Source organism: Anomaloglossus baeobatrachus, chromosome 6, assembly GCF_048569485.1.
Source record: "Anomaloglossus baeobatrachus isolate aAnoBae1 chromosome 6, aAnoBae1.hap1, whole genome shotgun sequence".
Lineage (NCBI taxonomy): Eukaryota > Metazoa > Chordata > Amphibia > Anura > Aromobatidae > Anomaloglossus > Anomaloglossus baeobatrachus.
Window position 1 is genome coordinate 206,535,117 of NC_134358.1, and position 22,107 is coordinate 206,557,223.

General features: G+C 42.6%; 1 protein-coding gene across 1 annotated transcript in view; it reads left to right on the plus strand.

The window, feature by feature from the left end:
- Positions 1 to 21,875, plus strand: part of GALR1 (galanin receptor 1) — a 46,663-nt gene extending 24,788 nt beyond the window's left edge. Inside the window, exon 2 of the mRNA XM_075316067.1 lies at positions 21,747 to 21,875. Within this exon, the coding sequence (XP_075172182.1) occupies positions 21,747 to 21,875 (129 nt within the window). The remainder of the gene's footprint in view (positions 1 to 21,746) is intronic.
- Positions 21,876 to 22,107: the final 232 nt, after the last annotated feature.

Sequence of the window (22,107 nt, forward strand, 5' to 3'; positions counted from 1 at the left end):
ATGACACCGGGGTAGGTAGCAAAGTCTTTCCTGATCCCAGCTCTGTTCATCTTGGATCATTTTTAAAAACAATGTAAGCAAGGGTTACTCCAAGCGGAGTCTCCCTTTTTTCCAAAAATTGGGCCCCACACACACCCACCCATTCAGTGGCAGCACTTGTGCCCCAGTTGTACACTTCACAGCTAGATTTGAATCAAGCACATTCAAAAATATGCCATAATTAACCGTCCCCAGCATGACACCGGGGTAGGTAGCAAAGTCTTTCCAGGTCCCAGCGCTGTGCATCTTGGATCATTTTTAAAAACAATGTAAGCAAGGGTGACTCCAAGCGGAGTCTCCATTTTTTCTAAAAATTGGGCAACACAGACACCCCATCAGTGGCAGCACTTGTGCCCCAGTTGTACACTTCACAGCTAGATTTGCATCAAGCACATTCAAAAATACGCCATACTTAACCGTTCCCAGGATGACCCCGGGGTAGGTAGCAAAGTCTTTGCTGAACCATGACTTGTTCATCTTGGCTTCTTTTAAATAACACAGCAAGCAGGGGTTACTCCAAGTGGAGTCTCCCTTTTTTCCAAAAATTGGGCCACACAGACACCCCATCAGTGGCAGCACTTGTACCCTAGTTGTAAACAGGATGTTTTGATTTGCATCAAGCACATTCCAAATCCACAAGCATTTACTCTCCCCAGGATGACACAGGGGTAGTAAATTCCTTGTGGATCCATGACTTGTTCATTTTGATGAACGTTAGTCTGTCCACATTGCCACTTGACAGACGCGTGCGCTTATCTGTCAGCACACACCCAGCAGCACTGAAGACACGTTCAGAGACAACGCTTGCAGCTGGACACGACAAAATCTCCAAGGCGTAAGTTGAGAGCTCTGGCCATTTATCAATATTTGAAGCCCAAAAAAAGCAAGGCTCCATTTGCAAAGTCATGGCATCGATGTTCATTTGGAGATACTCCTGTATCATCCTCTCCAGCCGTTGACCATGTGTCAGACTTGTCTCTGGTGGCCTTGCAAAGGACGGTCTAAAAAAATTCTGAAAAGATTTAATAAAATTGCTGTTTCCAGCACCAGATACGGTGCTACTGGTACGGGTAGACTGTTGAAGATGACGAGACCGTCCCATGTTTGTCAAGTTACAATTGGGAGATTCACTCCCTGCACCTGCACGGTTGTTTGGTGGAAAAGCCGAGCTAAGATAGAGTAACAGCTTCTGCTGATACTCCTACATACGTGCGTCCCTTTCTATGGCTGGAATTATGTCACAAAATTTGGACTTGTACCGGGGATCTAATAGTGTGGCAAGCCAGTAGTCATCATCACTTCTAATTTTGACAATACGAGGGTCATGTTGCAGGTAGTGCAGCAAGAAGGCGCTCATGTGTCTTGCACAGCCATGCGGACCACGTCCACGCTGTGTTTGTGGCATAGAGGTGCTAACCATTCTTTCTTCCTCTGACATCTCCCCCCAACCTCTTTCAACTGAAATTTGACCAAGGTCTCCCTCATCCGCTGAGTCTTCCATGTCCATGGACAGTTCGTCCTCCATTTCTTCATGTTCTCCTGCACCTTCCTCAACATCTCGCCTGCTACCATGCGCCCTTGTTGATCCCTGTCCCCCATGATCCCATGCCTGCCGCGTTGGCTATGATGAACGTCTGGACCTTGGTGATGTTGTTGTGTCTTGCGCATATGAATCCTCCTGTAGTTCCTCCCCTTCCTGTTGTCCCACCCCCTGACTCCGAATAATGTTTAGTGTGTGCTCCATCTCGTTGGCCCAGGCTATACGTCATGACGTTTTGCACCAGGGCTCGGCGGTGCTGCCACAGTCGCTGTAACATGTGGAAAGTCGAATTCCAGCGTGTCGCCACATCGCATTTCAGGCGATGAACCAGCAGGCCGAAAGACTTCTGGAGCGGTGCAAGTCGCTCAGCTGCGGCGGTTGAATGGCGGAAGTGAGCAGACAGTTTTCGTGCCCTGGTCAGAAGGCCATCTAGGCCGGGAAAGTGTGTTAAAAAATGATGGACAACAAGGTTCAACATGTAAGCCATACAAGGCACGTGTGTCACCTTGCCCAGGCGAAGGGCCGCACCCAGGTTTGCAGTATTGTCGCACACGGCCTTACCAGGCTGCAGGTTGAGTGGAGACAACCATTTATTAAACTCAGTCTCCAGAGCTGCCCACATTTCATCCGCTGTGTGACTCCTATTTCCAAGACATGTCAAGCTAAAGACCGCCTGATGCCGTTGCGCTCTGCTGCCAGCATAGTAATGAGGGGTGCGTGATTCCTTCTGCACAGTGCGAACGCTGGTGGCCTGACCAGGCAGGCTTGGGGCGGAGGTGGAGGACCCAGATGAGGTGAAGGAGGCACAAGCAGTGGCGGAACTTGGACAGACAAAGGATTGACACACAAGTTGTGGGGACGGCAAGACTTGTGCAGCAGACCCCTTCACCATCTATCACCATAGTTACCCAGTGCCCAATCAGCGACATGTAATGTCCCTGTCCATGCTTACTGGTCCAAGTATCGGTGTTGAAATGCACCCGTTGACACACAGAGTTTCTCAAGGAAGCGGTGATGTTGTGTGCGACATGCTGGTGTAGCGCGGGCACACCTTTCTTAGAGAAGTAGTGGCGACTGGGCATCTGGTACTGGGGCACAGCAACAGACATAAGGTCTCTAAAATCCTGTGTGTCCACCAGGCGGAAAGGCAGCATTTCGGTAGCCAAGAGCTTACAGAGGGATAAAGTCAACCTCTTAGCTTTGTCATGGGTCGCAGGAAATGGCCTTTTATTTGTCCACATCTGAGGAACAGAGATCTGGCTGCTGTGTGGAGACGGTGTTGAGTAGGGTGTCCCTGGAAAAATGCAGCTTTGTGAGGAAAGTGCAGGCGGAGACATGATGTTGCCTTCATCCAACGTTGGTGCTATCGATGTCTGAGAGAGCTGTACACACGTACTTGTTTCCCCTTCCAAACCAACTGACGACCTACCAAGCAAACTGCCTGTTGCGGTTACAGTGGTGGAAGTTGTGCGTGGAAAACCAGGTGTGACAGCTGTCCCCACAGTCCTAGAAGATGAAGAGCGCGAGGATGCACTGGAAGGGGCAGGCGGTGGATGCTTTGCTCCTATAGGCCGCATTGCAGCACGGTGAGATTCCCACTGGGACATATGATATTTATTCATGTGACGATTCATGGAAGAAGTTGTCAAACTGCTGAGGTTTTGCCCTCTACTAACAGAATCACGACAAATTTTACAGATCACATAATTTGGGCGATCTTTTGCTATGTCAAAAAAGGACCATGCTAGGCAAGGCTTAGAGGGCATGCGACCTGCTTAGCCCCCACGACTAGTGCTCAGAGGCAGAGTGGTGGCTGATGATGCAGTTGTAGACGTGCTACCAGTACTCCGACTCTGTCCAGGAAGGCGCAAGGTAACTTTGTCGTCAGTTGCATCCTCCTCCACCATCTCTGTTGACCTCCTCGAGGGCCTGACTGTGGGTTGACAGTACGTGGGATCTAGAACTTCCTCATCAATTGTTGTGTTTGCACTCCCCTCACCCTCAGACCGAGCCTCTTCTTGCCCTGACTGAATATTTAAGTTGTCATCCCAATCTGGTATCTGTGTCTCATCGTCATCAGTATGTTCCTCATTGTCTATTACCACAGGTGTTTCAGTTTGTGAATAAGGGTCAACATTATGCTCAGAAACTTGGTCCCCACGGCCTGAATCAGAGTCACAAAGGTTCTGGGCATCACTGCAGACCATTTCCTGGTCTGTACTCACTGTAGCTTGGCAGCAGACCTCTGATTCCCAGGCTATAGTGTGACTGAACAGCTCTGCAGACTCAGCCATCTCAGTTCCACCATACTGTGCAGGGCGGATGGAGACTTCCGAGCTGTGAGAATGCAAGTGTGATTGGGCTGACAACTCAGAGGACTGGTGTTTTTTGGATGCGGCAGTTGAGGTGGCGGAGAGGGCACTTGTTGGACCACTTGAGATCCATTCAAGCATTTTCCTTTTTTTGGCCATCATCTACCTTTGTTCCAGTTGTTCTTGTCCATAAAAAAGGGAGCACATCGGATTGTCCACGGTAAGTAGTAGACATTTTACTTTGGCTGGAAGATGGTCTATCTTCAGCAGGTGTTAATGGAGCTTGGCACCCTTCCCCACGGACAAACCCTTTTTTTCCTTTTCCAACACGCCTCTTCCCCTTTCCACCAGCATCTGTCATTTTGCCACTCATTTTGATTGCGACAAGATTGTGCACTTAAAATGTGGTATTAAAAATTGAGAGGTGGTGTAGATTTCAGCGGTGGTCTAGCTTTATTAACAGCAGAATAAACAATAATAATTATCCCTGGCAATGCTACTACGGCCCTTAAACTGGCAGCAGTGTTTGCTCGTATAATGGCTTAGTAACAATGAGTTTGAGTGTGCAATGCAGGCAGACGTGCTGCAAATATCTTTGCACTAGTGGGACAATACAGAAGTCCAACAGCCACGTGTAGGATGCCACTAAGTTTTCTCAGTGTTTGCTAGTATAATGGCTTAGTAACAATGAGTTTGAGTGTGCAATGCAGGCAGACGTGCTGCAAATATCTTTGCACTAGTGGGACAATACAGAAGTCCAACAGCCACGTTTAGGATGCCACTAAGTTTCCTCAGTGATTGCTAGTATAATAGCTTAGTAACAATGAGTTTGAGTGTGCAATGCAGGCAGACGTGCGGCAAATATCTTTGTACTAGTGGGACAATACAGAAGTCCAACAGCCACGTTTAGGATGCCACTAAGTTTCCTCAGTGTTTGCTAGTATAATGGCTTAGTAACAATAAGTTTGAGTGTGCAATGCAGGCAGACGTACTGCAAATATCTTTGCACTAGTGGGACAATACAGAAGTCCAACAGCCACGTGTAGGATGCCACTAAGTTTTCTCAGTGTTTGCTAGTATAATGGCTTAGTAACAATGAGTTTGAGTGTGCAATGCAGGCAGACGTGCTGCAAATATCTTTGCACTAGTGGGACAATACAGAAGTCCAACAGCCACGTTTAGGATGCCACTAAGTTTCCTCAGTGATTGCTAGTATAATAGCTTAGTAACAATGAGTTTGAGTGTGCAATGCAGGCAGACGTGCGGCAAATATCTTTGTACTAGTGGGACAATACAGAAGTCCAACAGCCACGTTTAGGATGCCACTAAGTTTCCTCAGTGTTTGCTAGTATAATGGCTTAGTAACAATAAGTTTGAGTGTGCAATGCAGGCAGACGTACTGCAAATATCTTTGCACTAGTGGGACAATACAGAAGTCCAACAGCCACGTTTAGGATGCCACTAAGTTTCCTCAGTGTTTGCTAGTATAATGGCTTAGTAACAATGAGTTTGAGTGTGCAATGCAGGCAGACGTGCTGCAAATATCTTTGCACTAGTGGGACAATACAGAAGTCCAACAGCCACGTTTAGGATGCCACTAAGTTTCCTCAGTGTTTGCTAGTATAATGGCTTAGTAACAATGAGTTTGAGTGTGCAATGCAGGCAGACGTGCTGCAAATATCTTTGCACTAGTGGGACAATACAGAAGTCCAACAGCCACGTGTAGGTTGCCACTAAGTTTCCTCAGTGTTTGCTAGTATAATGGCTTAGTAAGAATGAGTTTGAGTGTGCAATGCAGGCAGACGTGCTGCAAATATCTTTGCACTAGTGGGACAATACAGAAGTCCAACAGCCACGCGTAGGATGCCACTAAGTTTCCTCAGTGTATACTAGTATAATGGCTTAGTAACAATGAGTTTGAGTGTGCAATGCAGGCAGACGTGCTGCAAATATCTTTGCGCTAGTGGGACAATACAGAAGTCCAACAGCCACGTGTAGGATGCCACTAAGTTTCCTCAGTGTTTGCTAGTATAATGGCTTAGTAACTATGAGTTTGAGTGTGCAATGCAGGCAGACGTGCTGCAAATATCTTTGCACTAGTGGGACAATACAGAAGTCCAACAGAAACGTTTAGGATGCCACTAAGTTTCCTCAGTGTTTGCTAGTATAATGGCTTAGTAACAATGAGTTTGAGTGTGCAATGCAGGCAGATGTGCTGCAAATATCTTTGCACTAGTGGGACAATACAGAAGTCCAACAGCCACGTGTAGGATGCCACTAAGTTTCCTCTGTGTTTGCTAGTATAATGGCTTAGTAACAATGAGTTTCAATGTGCAATGCAGGCAGACGTGCTGCAAATATCTTTGCACTAGTGGGACAATACAGAAGTCCAACAGCCACGTGTAGGATGCCACTAAGTTTCCTCAGTGTTTGCTAGTATAATGGCTTAGTAACAATGAGTTTGAATGTGCAATGCAGGCAGACGTGCTGCAAATATCTTTGCACTAGTGGGACAATACAGAAGTCCAACAGCCACGTGTGGGATGCCACTAAGTTTCCTCAGTGTTTGCTAGTATAATGGCTTAGTAATTATGAGTTTGAGTGTGCAATGCAGGCAGACGTGCTGCAAATATCTTTGCACTAGTGGGACAATACAGAAGTCCAACAGCCTCGTTTAGGATGCCACTAAGTTTCCTCAGTGTTTGCTAGTATAATGGCTTAGTAACAATGAGTTTGAGTGTGCAATGCAGGCAGACGTGCTGCAAATAACTTTGCACTAGTGGGACAATACAGAAGTCTTACAGCCACGTTTAGGATGCCACTAAGTTTCCTCAGTGATTGCTAGTATAATAGCTTAGTAACAATGAGTTTGAGTGTGCAATGCAGGCAGACGTGCGGCAAATATCTTTGCACTAATGGGACAATACAGAAGTCCAACAGCCACGTTTAGGATGCCACTAAGTTTCCTTAGTGTTTGCTAGTATAATGGCTTAGTAACAATGAGTTTGAGTGTGCAATGCAGGCAGACGTACTGCAAATATCTTCGCACTAGTGGAACAATACAGAAGTCCAACAGCCACGTGTAGGATGCCACTAAGTTTCCACAGTGTTTGCTAGTATAATGGCTTAGTAACAATGAGTTTGAGTGTGCAATGCAGGCAGACGTGCTGCAAATATCTTTGCACTAGTGGGACAATACAGAAGTCCAACAGCCACGTTTAGGATGCCACTAAGCTTCCTCAGTGTTTGCTAGTATAATGGCTTAGTAACAATGAGTTTGAGTGTGCAATGCAGGCAGACGTGCTGCAAATATCTTTGCACTAGTGGGACAATACAGATGTCCAACAGCCACGTGTAAGATGCCACTAAGTTTCCTCAGTGTTTGCTAGTATAATGGCTTAGTAACAATGAGTTTGAGTGTGCAATGCAGGCAGACGTGCTGCAAATATCTTTGCACTAGTGGGACAATACAGAAGTCCAACAGCCACGTTTAGGATGCCACTAAGTTTCCTCAGTGTTTGCTAGTATAATGGCTTAGTAACAATGAGTTTGAGTGTGCAATGTAGGCAGATGTGCTGCAAATAACTTTGCACTAGTGGGACAATACAGAAGTCCTACAGCCACGTTTAGGATGCCACTAAGTTTCCTCAGTGATTGCTAGTATAATAGCTTAGTAACAATGAGTTTGAGTGTGCAATGCAGGCAGACGTGCGGCAAATATCTTTGCACTAGTGGGACAATACAGAAGTCCTACAGCCACGTTTAGGATGCCACTAAGTTTCCTCAGTGATTGCTAGTATAATATCTTAGTAACAATGAGTTTGAGTGTGCAATGCAGGCAGACGTGCGGCAAATATCTTTGCACTAGTGGGACAATACAGAAGTCCAACAGCCACGTTTAGGATGCCACTAAGTTTCCTCAGTGTTTGCTAGTATAATGGCTTAGTAACAATGAGTTTGAGTGTGCAATGCAGGCAGACGTGCTGCAAATAACTTTGCACTAGTGGGACAATACAGAAGTCCAACAGCCACGTTTAGGATGCCACTAAGTTTCCTCAGTGTTTGCTAGTATAATAGCTTAGTAACAATGAGTTTGAGTGAGCAAAGGGCAGGAAGGTACAGTGGCAGGTTTGTGGGTCTGGGTAGAGGAATGGAAGCCTCCCTTTCTATCCCTCCTAATGGGGAAATGCAGCGAGGAAATCCCTGACCTTAGCTACACTGACGCTCTCATCTTGTGTAGCTGTTAAAATCTGTTTTCACTGCCCTGACTGTCCCCTATGGCTCTGTCCATGCCGGTATTAGCCCTTAGAAGGGCTGAAAGAAACTTCTATCCCTATTCTGTATAGTGCTGTGTATAGAGCGTACACAGCAGTATCGGAGACAGGAGCTACGCCGGCGGTGACTGACACCCAGACGCAGAAGAGATAATGGCGTCTGGACGGGCAGATACTCGTTTTTATAATGCAGGGACATGTGACATGGACATCCTATCACACATGCTATTGCTTCTCTGGCTAAAAGTCCACTTAGCTGTGTGTGTGTCTGGGATTGGCTGACATGCTGGCTGTTCCCGCACACTATACACTGAAATTTCATAATAGTGTGAGTCACAGAGTTACTTTCACTATTACAGCGGAAAGCCAGCTAGTAATTAGCTTGTCTTTTTGCTACTAGAACCGTTCTCGAACATATCTAGAACTATCGTGCTTTAGCAAAAAGCTCGAGTTCCAGTTCGATCTAGAACAGCCCCCAAAATCACTCGAGCCGCGAACTGGACAACCTCGAACCGCGAACCGCGCTCAACTCTAGTGTCCACCCATATCCTGTCCACCGCAATTAACTTGAGAATGGCGGCAGCTATAGGCATAGAAGTGGTGTCTAGATATAGTAAAGTAGCCATGCGTTATGCAATGAAACCACCTATAGCGCCACCTTGTGGAAAACAATGGAGTTAGCATTTTTATCTCGAAAACAGAAGAGATAGACAAAAAGCTGAATTACAAAGTTGTAGTGCATCATTAATTCAATACGAATCGATACCTTAGATAGATAGATAGAAAGATAGATGATAGATAGATAGATAAAAAAGGATAGATAGACAGGCAGAACGATGTCAAACACATATATAATGTCCCACCTCCCTGCATATTCTAAACTGGCACCCTTTAGTGACTTTCATGTGGCACTAAAGGGTGCCTAGTCTTGTATTTAGCAAAAGAAATAAATAATTAAAAAGAAAGCGATGTGGGGTCCCCTTCATTTTTGATAGCCAGCTAGGGTAAAGCAGATGGCTGCAGCCTATAGATCACAGCTGGTAGCTTTACCTTAGTTGGGGATCCAATTTGGAGGCCCCCTGGGCTCTTTTTTATAATTATTTATAAATAAATAATTAGAATAAAAAGTGTGGTTCCCCCCAAATTGGTTCACCAGCCAATGTAAAGCGGACAGCTGTGGTCTGGTATTCTCAGGATGGGAAGGTCCATAGTTATTGGACCTTCCCAGCCTTAAAATAGCAGGCTGCAGCCGCCCCAGGACTGGCGCATTCATTAGGTGCGCCAACCCTGGAGCTTTGTCCCAGCTCAACCCGTGCCCTGGTGCAGTGGCAAATGGGGTAATAAATGGGCTTGATACCAGATGTGTAATGTCACCTGACATCAAGCCCAGCAGTTGTGATGTCATGGCGTCTATCAGATACCCGACATCACCAACTGTCAGTAATAAAGATAGAAAGAAAAAATAGATGACAAAAAAAAAAGATTATTTGAAAAAATACTCCTCAACACAGTCCCTCTTTCACAAATTTATTGTAAAGAAAAAAAATTCCCTGTAATCCATTTTGGAAGTCTACGACAACTCTGAACCTTCAAGAATATGGGGAGCATGCTTGGGGAATGTATCCCACAATTTCTAGGAGTGCAGACCCTCCATGTGAGGACTGTGGGTGCAAAGAATCTGCACCTACCCTCCCCGGGTTACAGCAGCAGTGTGTGTGCAGCCAGCACAGCCGTTCTCAAAGCAGGAAGTTCAGTTGACAGACGCTCTCTGCACATGCGCCCAGCATTTATTGTGAAGGAGGAGGGATCGCAGGGGATCAATGCTGCAAAAAGGTACAGACACCGTGGGAACACCGGGAAACACCGGACAGGTATGGGGGGTGACTTAGCTGGACCCGGAAAGGGGTTTTCTGTCACCTGTGTCATGGCGCAGGCCACAGAAATCAGAGGAAGAGGGTGATGCGGGTAGCGATGTGGTGTTTACCCTGCCATCTTGGATGATCGGGAGGGGGCAGAAATGCAGTCAGGCACCCTCTACAGGCTGTGCCCATACTGTTTCTGCCTTTTCCCATCCATTTCAGCCTCTTCCTCAGTCACCCCAGCTCACCATTCGGTCCAACATGAAATTATTTTTCTTTCCCATAGAGTTACATTGGGCATCGAATATTCGCGAATAGTCAAATAGTGGCGACGTATTTGCTGGATATTCAGCGAAGCGAATATTAGGGTATTCGATCATCCCTAATTATTATCTTAGAGAATCTGCATTTATGGGACCAGTTCAACAGTGAAACCTATAAATAATGTTAGATCTAGATTGAGGTCATGGGATGGATATGCGTGTTGTAGGTATATGTTGTAAGTTCCCATGTCCTGTAATCATCTGTTAGAAGAGATGTTGTAGAGATATTTTTTAAGAGAATGGATCAATTAACGGATTGCTATTTATCCCCCATTGGAAATGGATCCTGTAAGAAAATAACGGATCTGTTATAATTGCTAGAATAATGGATGAATAATAGCAATCTGTTAACGGATCCGTTCTCCATAGACTCCCATGTTAAAAAACCTAATCTTGCAGACATCAGTTACTTAACAACATTAAAAAAGTTGTGTTTGCAGGACCTTTTTACCAACAAATTTTTGCAGGATCCGTACTAACAGATGATTTTTGGACATATCACCTTGGCCTAAGGGGTTAGCGTTTTATGACTTCATGAGTGCCTTAGTATGCATATTACATGTAAGCAGAATTATGTTAAAGGGAATCTGTGAGCAGGTTTTTGCTACTTCATCTGACAGTAACATAATGTAGGTAAAGAGATTCTGAATCCAACGGTGTATCACATAGATTACTGGCTGCAGCAATTCTGTTAAAATCAAAGAATTGAGTTTTTTGCATGTAGCGTATCTGGGAAAGCTGTCCCGCCCACACCAGGCTCTCAATAGAGCTTGTGCAATTAAAGTTAGCCCAGCGCAACAGGGGCATAACAGATTGCCTTGCCTGTGAGCTTCTACTCCTGTAATGTTAATCACAGGCTAATTAAGACATTAGGTTACATAAACAATAGCACAGACACTGATGAGAAGCACAATTGTTCTTAGTTTTTTAGCTATCACAGCAGGCTATACTTAGCTTGCATTGCAAAAACTTGCTGACAGGTTTCCTTTAAAGGGTAGGGTTAAAAAAAAATCATTATAAAGCCTTGGCCGAACTTAGAATATTGTGCAAACTGCACTTCACTTGTATTCTCATAGCTCCAACTACTGAGCAGAGAATGTAACTGATGAGGATCAGGGAGAATAGTTACTAACATATGGTCACAGTAATGTTAGTTACCAAGTGTACTCCAAAGTCACGTTCACATGTTAGGTATTCGGTGAGTTTTTTACCTCAGTATTTATAAGCCAAAACCAGGAATGGGACAGTCAGAGGTAAAGTATAATAGAAATGTGTGCACTATTTCTACATTTTTTACCCACTCCTGATTTTGCCTTATAAATACTGAGGTAAAAAACCTAACCAAATATTCAACGTGTGCACATGGCCCAAGTGTGTGGATAGACCATGCAAACCCTCTGAGAAAAGGCTGCTGATGTGCAGGATAAAAAGGCATTCACATTTCTACTTTGAGCAGACCTATAGTGTTTAAAGCCTCTACATAATTAACTACATAAAGATAACGTTTTGTACTAATATAAAAAGGCCATGGAATAGTGACCATATAGCGGTAGTTACCAGTTGTATACTGCCATGTAAGTGAATGAAGTAAAGTTACTCACAGATGCCATATTTGTTCTTTCACCATAGTCTCCTCCATCTGACTTGGGCCTCTCCCAACTATTACTGTTTCTGCAGACTTTTCTGCCTAAGAAACTACCTATTTGCTACTCCCTAATTATTCACCAAACTCCACAAAAATGCCCTATCCTGCTACCTGTATAACAGTTCCATCCTAACCTTCTCCCCTTCCCCGTATTGTGATTGCTGTTTATCCAGGTAGCTTCATAACTAGAGATGAGCAAACCTGAACTTTAAAGTTTGGGTTTAGTACCAAACAGATTTTACAAAAAAAATCAATGTTCAAGTTCGGAGTTCGTGTGCTTCACATATGCTGACTACTGGAGCGAGCATCTCTGTGCTCGGGGACATTCGGTGCTCGACCCAGTGCAAGCCACTTGCGGTATTTGAGTGGCTGGCACTGGGGATAAAATTAGCGTTATCGGATATAGTGTGTACAAAAAAAATAGAAAAAAACTCTGTCCACTCCTTCCCCCCCGTGAGTGCTCTCTTTATGGCTGGCTTTATGTGGGCGGAGAGCCGAACTGCCCAATTATTGACTTCAAAAGAGGTTCGGGTCCAGAACAGATTTTTATCTAAACTCTGGTGGAACCCACAGAACCAAACTTCAATGGGTGCGCTAATCTCTACTTATAGCTATAGATTCACTCCAAAATAAGTGTCAAATGTCTCAGATGGTTAAATGCTCACACAACAATTCTGCACCAATTTGTGCTCCACACAGTAATAGTGCCAGCCCTTTGTGCCCTGCATAGTAAGTGCTCCACATTGTAACCTCACGGTAATAGTTCTCTAAAATGGCAACACCTGTATCGGCATTGTCTGAGGAAAGCAGAAAAATTGGTCATAAGAACGAGCTTCTGTGATGTCTCATTTTCTTTAGCTGTGCACCGCAAACATCTCTTTCATTTCCCAGCTGTACGGGAAGGAATCTCCAGAGCAGTTTAAACTATAGGTTTAATTAGATGTAATTAAACTGCTTCTAAAAAAAATGTTCTAATGGATTGCGAATCTGGAAACCGCTGGCAACACACTTACCAAACTTAAATCTGAATTCTTTATAATATTTCTTTTGTATTTGATTGTTTATATCTAAAGAACAACAGCTGCATAGTGTGAAACCAAACTACAAAATATATGGCAGCTGCAAAAATGTAATAAGCTTCTTCTACAGCAATTACAGATTGTATATGTGTTGAGATAGCATATTAAAATATAGCGTGAACGTGGAAAGCAAAGGTATAAAGTAAAATCAAAGACAAAAAATTAGCATAAAATCAAATTAATTATTGATTTTGATGCATTTGAGCAGATACATCTCACATGGAAGCGTTCAGTTCTGTACTTTAGCAGTAACATCTATTAGAGTCCATATTATATGTAGCATTACATCTATTGGGAACTGTTTTATGACACTTTTTTATGAGGATATAGTTTTTATTGTTGAATACCAAAAATATAAAAAGAATTCACATATTATAATCTAAAAACATGGAAAAATGTATTTTTTTGGTATTTCTTTTGTTAAATCAGGTCACCCAGATCAAGTCATTTTTCTAAATGAAGTGGTGGTATTCTATAAAGGGGTTTTAAGTGTATTTATTATTATTTCTAAAAATATCATCCTGTATACAATTGCGTTTTCAGTTGTATATATTAATTTTGGGATTTGTGGAAATAGCTAAATATGGAAAAGTGTAGCAATGGTTGGGGAGGGACAGCACGTAGCAGCATTGTAGGTTCTGAAATGGCACCAATTTAGGGAAAAAAAAGGTGAATGGATGTCAGTTCACTTACAAATTTGTCAACTTTTACCCTTGAGACAAAAAATATGATTAGGCAACCTTCTAGTGCATTAGACATTGAGTTGATAACCTTTTATTAGCATTTTCAATCAGTAACAGATCTACCAGTTTTGGAAAATCTAAATTAAGTGCAACCTTTATGACTAAACCTCATTGTGTACATCATTAATGTGATCTCTTTTGGAGAAAGTATGATCACAGTGGCTACTGCTGTGACTTTGATATTACTAAGTTCTCTAGCGCTCCCATCACTTCTGATATGGCCATTGATATCCTGTAACATACCTATGCCATTGGGGTTATATGGTAACTTATTAAAATTCATCGCGTGTTTGTACTTTACTAGGAAAACCTTTATTACTGGGTTTTTCTGTACAGTATCTATATATTTTGTCTTATCCATTTTCACATTTGTTTTTTTTTCAAACAATTCATGCATGACAACATATTTGAGTCCCTTGTGAATTTCATCTAATCCTCTTAATTCTCTAACAATTATGTTTTTTTAACTAAATAAGTCTTTGGCTAAAGTTTAACTAAGATTAAAAATAACTTTTAAAGTTATAGCCCCTTGAAAACCCTGTTGATTAGTACAGGTCAGAGTCTTTACTGATCAATTAAACCATGGGGCAAGGAAGTCAATGGCACTAAGACTGGCATCTTGAGTGCGTTGAACTCAATGCGTGTGCCTCTTAAAGACTTTGATGCATCTTTCTGCTGCTGTGCACCTCTGTAGCTAATACTCCAGCATGAATAGGAGTATATTCTTCTCAGAATTTTGCCACATTTCTGATTTCAATTATGTTGAATTGGTCAGCTTTACGTTTCCCTGCTCACTTTCGGACAAACTGTAACTGTGATGCTAGTCACTAGTTACAGGTAGTACAAATGGTATAATAGTCAGGAAAGCAGTGGTTTGGTAACAGGAGGACACATATTGATACTGAGAGTAAACTGAGACAGGGTCAGGTAACGGTCCGAGGTTAACAGCCAGGAGGTAATGACAGGAACTGGGAGCGGGCAGAAAGGAGTCAAACAACAGTCCGTCTTGAGGAAACAAAGATCAGAGCCCAGACAGGAACACAGGCAAACAGCACAACAACAGAATCAGAAAGTACGACTGGCAAGGTTCTGGAAGAGCATGCTCACTAAGGAAGCAGAGCAATTACCCAGAAGATGGAATACCTGAGCAATCAGCACCTCCCAGAACCAGCATGGAAGCCAGTGCTGTCAATCAACCTGCCAGCCAGTAGCCCAGGAAAACACAGCAGAGCATCTCCTAATGTGCAAGATTCTCTGCACAGAGGAATCATGACCGTAACAACTTGTCTAAAAAATTGGTTGAGCTAGCTAGAACTAGCGCAAAGGCACCAAAAGTGCTACATTTTTTGCACAACTATGAATTGCTTAAAAATGTTGCCACTTATCAAATAGTTTTTACATCTGAATTCTGCTGTAAACTAATGAACCAAGACTTATATACCTTTGTGCACTAAAGTATCAGTGTGTCTTCTTTGTGAACTGAGCTCTTCTGCTCTGTGGCTTGAATGATAGGTGGTGTCTTCATGACAGTGATTAATAGGGCTATTAATTGGCTATAACATTGAAATATTACATTTTGAAGTAACATGTACATGCCCTACAACTTTGTAGTATAGTTGAGTAATGGCTACAGAGCTGTCCCACAATGTTGTCTAGATTAAGCCTTTGGGGGAATAAAAACTTTTCAGATTTCTCAGTTTATCCTTTGAGGTGATCCTAAAGCCTCACCTGCATGACTTTTCTAGGATGAGACAAGGTTGCCTCATCTGGAATGGCTTTGCTCACACACGAATACAAATCAATCATCCATATTAAAAGGAGATTTGCATAGTTTTGAGCCACGTTAATTCAATGTTTTAAATTCTGAACCCAATATCATATCTATCTTATTTTAAGATGAGAAATTAGTATTTCTGTGAACCTCAGATGCAGAATTAATAATGGTCTTGATCTAACTGTAATGTAAATGACAACTCATCTCTCATGTACTTTGAATCTCACCCGCTCATACATGACTCAGAAAATGTCTTTTAGATATTAATAGAGCCAAAATAAGAGCAATGCTTTGACTAATGTTTTATTTCATTTTCATGCATCACTTAATATTATGCATCCTTTGAGGAACACGTTTTCCATGATATATGGGATATGTATTTTCCTGTGTAATACAAGGATTGGGGTGGTTCGAGAAAGAGGACGACTATTTAACTTGCCTTATTTCAATCCTTCTATTGATTAAAAAGCATTCCAAGGAGCACTTATTTGGATTATTGGCAAGTTTAGCTAATCATCTTATGAATACGAAAAACTCCCATTTATTGAGTGAAATCAATCTTGAATTGGTTGTTCTCTTTTAGATAATGTTCTGCTCGGCTGCAGGTTGATAAAAGACATCAAACCATGTTGTTCTTGCCTTCCTGGGTCCACCGCTGGTTCAACGTCGCTGCTCCGGGTGTCTGATATGGGTTGAGGTGCAGCCAATCAGTGAGCTCAGCAGCTCTGAAGTGGGTGTTCCGCCCACTGATTGGCTGCAGTACTTTCAACAAGACAGCGCTGCAGCCCATAGGCACACAATGATCATACTAATGATAATTCTGTGCACATGGAAATGTTGTTAGCCTCTCTAAGCAAGTGATTAAACCTCTGCTGATGGCCAATTGGTGGAGTTTTAAAGGGACTTTGTCACTATTTTTTTGCCACCTAATCAGAGAGCAGCATGATGAGGGAAAAGAGACCCTGATTCCAGCAATGTGTCACTTTCTGGGCTGCTTAGTGTAGCTTTTGTAAAATCACTGTTTAATTAGCAGGAGATTATCATTAGAGGAGTACTTGGTGTGCTGGTAGGTAGTCCAGCATATTCATATTCTCTGCATAACTGCCTGATGGACAGCAGAGAAAACAGTTTTTTTTTTTTCAAAATCACATCAAGCAGCCCAATAAGTGAAACATCACTGGAATCAGGGTCTCTGTTTTACATTATGCTTCTCTCAGATGGGGCAGCAAAAACCTGGTGACAGATACCCTTTAAGGGCCATGAATGGCCAGTGTAAATGCACCTTAAATATTAACTTTAGAAATATTTTTCATGGAATTTCTTTGCTCTTCAATTCCTTTTTCTAGTCATTTGAGTTCTCATGAGGTTAGGTGTTTCTTAAAGAGCCTATGGCACTTAGTTCTGGAAATAATTGGTAGTCTCATAGATTTGATGCCAAAAAAGTTAGAGATAGGGATAGGTATATGACTGATAATATACTTTGTTGCTAGGTTTCACAGTTCAATACATTTTCCGTTTCCAATTCATAGAAAATTAAAATAAAAGAGAAATATGATAGCTATCAAATTACAGGTTATCCCAGGCCATTGCTTTAACTGAATCCTTGAAAGCAGTGTAGTCAGAGTATGAGATGTGCTGTGCTTATGCATTGCTTATATACAATGTATTATATATTGATTCAGATTAACAGTAATATGCTAACGTTTTAGGCAGGTGTGAGGGGTGGAGACCATGAAGCAAAGTAAAAATGATAAAAACCTATAGAAGTGACTATAACTCCATTAAACCAATAACTTTGTGATTCAAAAAATACTTCAAAACATACAGTACGGTGGGTGATATCTTCATGTGAGAAATACCAAAGAAGATATGGAAGAAACCATGCCGAAACGCGCGTCGAGTCGGTATTTTACGTAAAACACTTTATGCTCTATGCACTTATCTTGATTTTTGTGACAATCCTGTACTACAGTCTATGTGTATGTTAACAATTTGGACTAAGCCTACAGTATTCCTCAATTCCAGTCCATGGGTCCCACCAACAGTTCATGTTTTCAGAATTTCCTTAGTATTGCATAGATGATATTTCTGCCACTTGTGCATTGCTAAGGAAATTCTGAAACATGCACTGTTGGTGGGTCTTGAGGATTGGAGTTGAGGAACACTGGAAGGATTACACATATCTTGTATTATGCACTTGTGCATTAGGCTTTGACAAATTTCATCCTGATTTGGCATGAAATCTGCTAAAGACATTTACTTGAATTGAACCTCCCCTTTTAATTTGAACCTCTAGCGAGATTCATGCTATGGATAATGGATGGCTAAGAAGCCATTTATTGCCATGTGCATTTATTTCTATCTTTGTCATAGTGTCTATCCCATTACATACTCGGATTTATTACAATTTTTTATAGTTTTTCAATCCTGTTGTGTTATTGTACCTACATCCCAGTTGTTGCATCTCATATCTTTGCTGCAGTTCAGTGTGAAAGTTATGTTGTTAGGATGTTGACCAGGTTTTACTTGCAGGTGTTATTAAAAAGGGGTTCAGTTTCTTATGTGACAGTTTTTGGGTAATCTGGGAACAGTTCAGGATCTCTATGCCAGGTTAGTTGTGTGGCCTCTCTGCTGCGCTATGTCTCTCCTTCGTACTAGGCTGCCTGGAGCTATACCTTGTCCCTCTCTCACTGTCTTCACCTGTATGGCAGGCGGCAGGAGCTTCTCTAAGGGGCAATGCTGTACTCACTGCGGTCCCTAGGCTCTGTGTAGTGGCTTTGCCTTCAGGTGCTGCTGCGGCCAGGAGATCTGCAGTCTCCCTGGCCTCTAGTCTTTATTGCTGGGCAGATTAGATCAGTCACAATCTCGGACGCCAGTGTCCGGTAATCAGCGCTGTTCCTCGGGGATGAACCGATCTGGCTCCACCTCCCCGGTCACTCCTCTTATGCCACACTTCTGGATCCCTCAGTCTGTCACACAGCTACTCGTGCGGGCTAAGCTCAGCCCTCTCCATTTTAATGTCTTCCCTCTCCTCGCTCGAGTTCAACTCAAACTGTCAACTGTCTGTCTGACTCTGCCTCCAAACCTGGATTTAAAGAGGACTTCACCTGAACTCGGCTTGTAGAGCTCCCCCTCCAGGCTTGGAGTGGAAGTGTTGTTTGTGGGATTACCTGATATGGAGATCCTTCCCCAGGTACAGGTATATTTGTGGAAACTGAACACTGGGGTGACACATGTGTTATTATTGAGAGGGCACACCAAATTTACACTGTTACAGAAGCTGTACACTGACTACTTTAAATTATATCAAAGTTTTATGTCTTCAGTGTTGTTCCATGTAAAGGTATAATAAAATGTTTGCAAAAATATGAGGGTGTACTCACTTTTATGATATAGTGTAAATATTTTTTTTTTTTTAATACACTTCCTGTGATGTTTTGTTTGAGAGGAGTTTCAAATGGAAAGTCACAGTAGGCTGGGGCTGCACTCACTATCCAGAGCGTCCATCACACCATCTGGAACAGGACATCACAGGGGTGGCTCTACAGTTACTTACTGGTTTCTTGCATCACAGCCCCTCTGGAGATGTCCTGCATCCATGATGACAGATGCTGTGGGGAATGTTAGTGCATCACTGGCAGTTTATTCCTACTCCCCCACCACCATTGTGTCTGTGAAAGAAGAAGTCATCAGGGGATGGAGATAAAAGCAGCGAGTGACACAAGTGTTGCACCACAGCTTCTAGCAACGGCATCTAACGAATCGTCATTATGTGGTGATTCTAGAAGCAGTGAGTGATACTAGTGTCAACCCTGATGATAATTTGTTTGAGGACAGTGCTAGAAGCTGTGGGCTTTTATCTCCACCCCCTGATGATGTCTTCTTTCACAGAATCAAAGGTTGTGGTGGAGATAAGAGCAGAGATAGATGCTGTGGGAAGTAAGTGCAGCCCCAGCCTCCTGTGATGTCACATTTTAAACTCCTCTCAAATTAAACATCATAGGAAGTGCAGTAAAAAACAACACAATTAAGGCATTAGCTAGACAGTGAGACAAGTAGGGTTTTGTGTAACGAAACAAATGAAAAAAGGGGTTAGGATGTAAGGATAGATATTTAAAAAATATATTTTTGGTGCTGGACTACCCCATTAACCCTATAACGTATACCTGGGGCCTCGCAGGCCTGCTAGGTCACTTGTTTTCTATGGTAGATTTCTATGGTTGCGCGTTCTAGGGTTAATAAGATTGGCTGTATGTTTGCAGTTGTTTTCCTGATGCAGAAATACATTTGTAGTCGAAAAGACACTTCCATGATTGAAATGTCTGATGACTAAGGGTGACGTCACATGCTACGAGATATCGGGCGATATGTCGTCGGGGTCACGGATTCTGTGACGCACATCTGGCATCGTTAGAGATGTCGTACCGTGTGACAGCTACGAACGACTGTGAACAATCAAAAATACTCACCTATCGTTGCTCGTTGACACGTCGTTCATTTTCATAAAGTCGTTCTTCCTTCTGTGCACTGGTTGTTTGTCGTCCCTGAGGCAGTACACATGTGACACCCCGGGAACGATGAACACAGCTGACCTGCGTCTCGCCAGCAATGCAGATGGAAGGAGGTGGGTGGGATGTTACGTCCTGCTCATCTCCACTGCTCCGCTTCTATTGGGCGGCCGCTGTGTGACATTGCTGTGACGCCGAACATCCCTCCCCCTTCAGGAAGAGAATGTTCGCCACCCACAGTGAGGTCGTTCGGGAGGTAAGTGCGTGTGACAGGGGGTTACCAACTTTGTGCGCCACGGGCAACAAATTGCCTGTGACGCAAAAACAACGGGGGTGGGTGCAATAACTCATGCGATCGCACGATAAATTGTCTCGTGTAACGCCGCCTTTAGTTCAACCTGTATTCCCCATCATTAAGGACACCATTATTCTTGACCAAATTAACAACTTCCATGACTGAAATGCAGGCTAATACTTGTAATGAACTCCACCATGCTTCACTGTTGCCTGCAGACCTAATTATTGAACAGCTTTCCAGCCCTTCTGAGAACAAACTGCCTTCTGTTACAGAAAAATATTTCCCATTTTGAATCAGTCTAGAGCAACTGCTGGCATTTTCCCGCACTACAATTCCTATGTTTTTGTGCATAGTTGAGTTGCTTGGTCTGGTTTCTATGTTGAAGGTATGGAATTTTTTACTGCAATTTCTCCATGACGACCACTTCTGGCCAGACTTATCCAAGCAATAAAGCAATAGATGTGTGCAGTTGGGTGTTACTGGTTGCTGCCAATTCCAAATATTGATTTGATTTAAATTTCTTCTTTGTCTCACTTTTCTCCCTTTTTCACCCTCCTTCTCGATCTCTCTTTTCTCCCTCTTTCCCCCTCCTTCTCTCTCTCTTTTCTCCTTCTCTTTCTGTTCTATAAGTCAGTGTTTGAGCTTCATAAGTCATTTCTGATGTGATTACTGCATATTACACTTGATTTACTCATAGACGGCTTGTATTGAGAATGACGAATTTTCTTCTATTCTTAACTATGCGTCAGAGAGGTGAACTCTGATAGTGTTGTTTTCAGTTTTCTTGGTTTACTCTCTATGTTTCTTCTCTGGTATTTGAAGCTATATTTAAGCAGGTATGTGTCTGTCATTTAATTTTGTTCTGATAAACTCAATAAAAATTGATTTATAGTACATTTCTCCTATGTTTATTCACAATAGACATTTCTATTTCTCTACTTTTGAAATCAATAAGATAACTGATCCAAGATACAGGTCCTAACCCTGCTCCCGTAAACTAACAGGTCTCTATGTGTTTGTTTAGGGAGAAGCTGCCGGGGATCTGCCTCGGACTAGTCATCTTGATAAGAATTTTAATATATTGCAATAGTCCCCTTATAATCATCTTTCCTTATTTCTTTAAATATCCCCTTAAAACATAGCTATAAAGTAAAATCAGAATTAAAAGCAGAATTTTCTACTACATGAATCTAAGAAAGGATAAGTAGTCACTAACCTGATTATTGCTCTAACCTTTTAGAGTCAGTGTGGTCTCAGGTAACAGTGACAGCAGCACATTCCCCCCAGAACAGTGTGTCATGACCACATTTTTTGTTTTAATTTTTTTCCTATTTTCCTCCTCTAAAACCTAGGTAAAAGACACCAATGGCAACAAACTAACTGAGCAAAAACATATCAAAGGAAGAAGGAAAAAAGGAGCACCTTGTCAAGAATGGGAAGAAGCGAAGACTGGAAATGATCATGACCCAAACATGTTATAAGACAAAGTCATGTTATAAGACAAAGTCATTGCTGCAATAAAGCTTTTGTCAAAAAAGAAAGCACCTGGATTTGACAATATTTCAATAAAACTAATAAAGTTTTCTGAAGCAGTAGTTGATGTCATTACACTCCTCTGTCAGCAGACATGGACAACTAGTAAATGGCCCAAGGACTGGACAAGATCGGAATTTATTCCTATTTCAAAGTAGGGACTGTGAAGACTATCGGACT